The 2,909-nt window shown below is 50.9% G+C and overlaps 1 protein-coding gene across 1 annotated transcript in view; it reads left to right on the top strand.

The window, feature by feature from the left end:
• Mapk13 (mitogen-activated protein kinase 13) overlaps positions 1-2,909 on the top strand; it is a 19,293-nt gene that overhangs the window by 7,353 nt on the left and 9,031 nt on the right. Inside the window, exon 3 of the mRNA XM_013029586.1 lies at positions 652-710. Coding sequence (XP_012885040.1) covers positions 652-710 — 59 coding nt within the window. The remainder of the gene's footprint in view (positions 1-651; positions 711-2,909) is intronic.

Here is a 2,909-nt window from a genome sequence, read left to right as displayed (position 1 = left end):
TCCTCAGCACCACATAAGCAAAAAGAAAAAAAGCCAGAAGTGGCGCTGTGGCTCAAGTGGTAGAGCGCTAGCCTTGAGCTGAAGAGCTGAGGGACAGGGCCCAGGCCCAGAGTTCAGGCCCCACGACCGGACCCAAAAAAAATAAATAAAGGTGTTGGACTCACATTAAGCTCCATCCTTTCCCCACAAATCTTTCCCTGAGGCCCCCAGACACTGTGATCTTGCCTATGGCTGTGAACCATCCCTGTGGTAGGCAGAGAATTGGGAGGGAGGGGGGGGAGGAAGGGGGGAGGGGTAGCTGGAGACACAAGGTCAAAGGTCAAGAGTGCTGTCTAGAAAGCCCCTTTCTCCCCCCCCCCATTTTAAGCCTGTGGGTTTTGAATTGAGTGTGGATATGTGTTTGGAGTCATGATCACCACCTATTGTCCTTCTAGCCTGACTGTTAGCCACCACAGTGAATAGCAGCTTCCCTTGGAGCAGAGGGAGCCTTGCCCCCATTTTACTGGGACCCAGCCTCCTGCTTGGGTGTGTGGAGGGTGGTGGTCGTGTATGACCAGAGGGTGGGCAGTTCTGTAGCGCTGGGCCCTGCAGGAGGAAGGGAGGGGCTGTGGTGGTGGTCCAGCCTTCCCGGTGACTCCTTCCTTTCCCCAGGTCATCGGACTCCTGGATGTCTTCACCCCAGCCTCCTCCCTGCGCAACTTCCACGACTTGTGAGTCAGGCTGCACCAGACTCTGGGCTTACTTGGTAGTGGGAATAAGTTGGGAGAGCTTCTGTCTCCTAGGTGTGTGTAGGGGGTGAGAGCTTCCGCCCTGGCAGTTCGTGGCTGTCAGGTAGGGCTACATCCCGACAGGAAAGGCAAGCAGGTAAGAGATGGAATGGATCGATCTGGCCACAGGTGTCCACCCTGCAGAGAGCTGTGTGTGCTGCTTTCTTCCTGGCTTTAACACCATGAGGACAACACCATGAGCCCTCAGTGTCTACTCCCCCTCCCCTGCCGTTTCCTGGGGCCTCAGGCCTTTTCCTAGCATGAGATCAGTTAGCCTTGGCTTTCTCTAGCTCATTGAGCATTTGACAGCTCACACAGAACGAGATCTGCGAAGTGTCACTCTTTGCTGGGACAGTGATGGGACAAAGTTGGAGTTTGGACGGTGTTGAATTCAGAGTGCAAGCAGAGGCCAGCCCCAAACTTCAGATCAAGACTCAATTCCATAGGTGGCCTTGAGTCTGCAGAGATTCTGAATGTGGTGGTGATGTGGTAGGGTCTGGTTTTGGAGATGTACTTGGCCAGCAGCAAGAAAGGAGCGGAAGCCTTTGGGGAGGACAGACAGCAGGGAGTCCGGGGTTTGGACCCTAGACTTTGATCTACAGTGGAGGGGGTGGGACTTCCTGAGGCAGGTGCCAATAGAATCTGGTTCTCTTTGTTGGGATATGGTGGTAGAGGGAGCTGGTATGGGTAGGGAGGGCCCTGGCTCCTGCTTGGAATACAGGGTGGAGGAAGAACAGCACTTGGAGGAAAGATTGTGAACTTTACTTTTACCGTTTTTGTTGTTGTTGATCATGAGGCCTGAACTCTGGGTTTGGGCTCTGTGCCTCAGCTCTTCAGCTCAAGGCTAGCACTCTACCACTTGAGCCACAGCACCACTTCTGGCTTTGTCTGCTTATGTGATGCTGAGGAATCGAACCCAGGGCCTCATGCATGCAAGGCAAGCACTTTACCACTGAGCCACCTTCCCAGCCCTAACTTTACTTCTTAAAGAGGCTGTGAAATCAGCAATTGCAGATAAACATAGACCTCCGGAGAGGAAGGCAGGGCTGGATATGTGGATGTGGATTGTGGATGATAGTTGAGACCCAGGAACAGATTATTGTAAAATGTTGACAGATGATGTTGATTCAAATACTCAGAGAGAAGACACAAGAGGAGAAGGAAAGCTGGGCACTGGTGGCTCCTGGTTACTATTCTAGCTATGAATGACATTAAATCAGAAGGATCACAGTCTGAGACCAATCTAGGCAGAAAAGTCCACAGCCCTTCATCTCGATAGAAGAAGCTGGGCATGGTGGCACACCCCTGCCATTCCAGCAGTGAGGGCAGATTACAGTCTAGATGTCCATCCAGACCTGAAGCAAAACCCTATCTCAAAAATAATCAGTACATGAGGCTGCAGGCATGGCTTAATGGTAGAGCACCTGCTTAGTGAGTGCACAGCCTTGAGTTCAAGCCCTAGTACCACCAAAAAATTAACAAAAGAGGGGGAAGAGGTGAAAACTGATAGCCTGATAAGAGAGAGAAGAGACCCAGTAGAGAATTTTGAGAGAGTATTGGGGTGGCTCACGCCTGTAATCCTAGCTACTCAGGAGGCCGAGATCTGAAGATCATGGTTCAAATCCAGCTGGGGGAAGAAAGTCCATGAGACTTATCTCCAACTAACTAGCAAAAAGCCAGAAGTAGAGATAGGACCCAACTGGTAGAGCATCAGTCTTGAGCTCAAAAAGCCAAATCAGAGCTTGTATAAAAAGAAGAAAAAAAAATCAGAACCATGGAGACAGTCTCCACCATATGCTTTAATCAACACGACTCCTTTTATAACCAATCGTGTTTTGCTCTCAACTTCGCAGTTACTCCCTTGAGTAACAGTTACCTGCTGCTACCCTCGGGCCCCTGCCCCTGTTTTGCAGCCCGGTGACAGGGTACAGTAGCCCCTCCACCTTCTTCCATCCTCCTGAAAATTGTTCTCTGTCGCCTTCCTGGTAAAGCAGACATCTTATCTTGTTGGTTGGTAGAGCCTGACCCCCAGCTCACAGCTGTGGATTGTTTGTCCAGGGTCATGGAGGAGGGTGGGGAGAGGGCACCTTTGAAGAGCATGAACACAGCTCCCTTTGGTTTTCTTTTTCTTTTTTTTTTTTT

This window comes from Dipodomys ordii, unplaced genomic scaffold (genome assembly GCF_000151885.1).
Source record: "Dipodomys ordii isolate 6190 unplaced genomic scaffold, Dord_2.0 Scaffold120, whole genome shotgun sequence".
Lineage (NCBI taxonomy): Eukaryota > Metazoa > Chordata > Mammalia > Rodentia > Heteromyidae > Dipodomys > Dipodomys ordii.
This window is presented reverse-complemented; position numbering and strand designations above follow the sequence as displayed.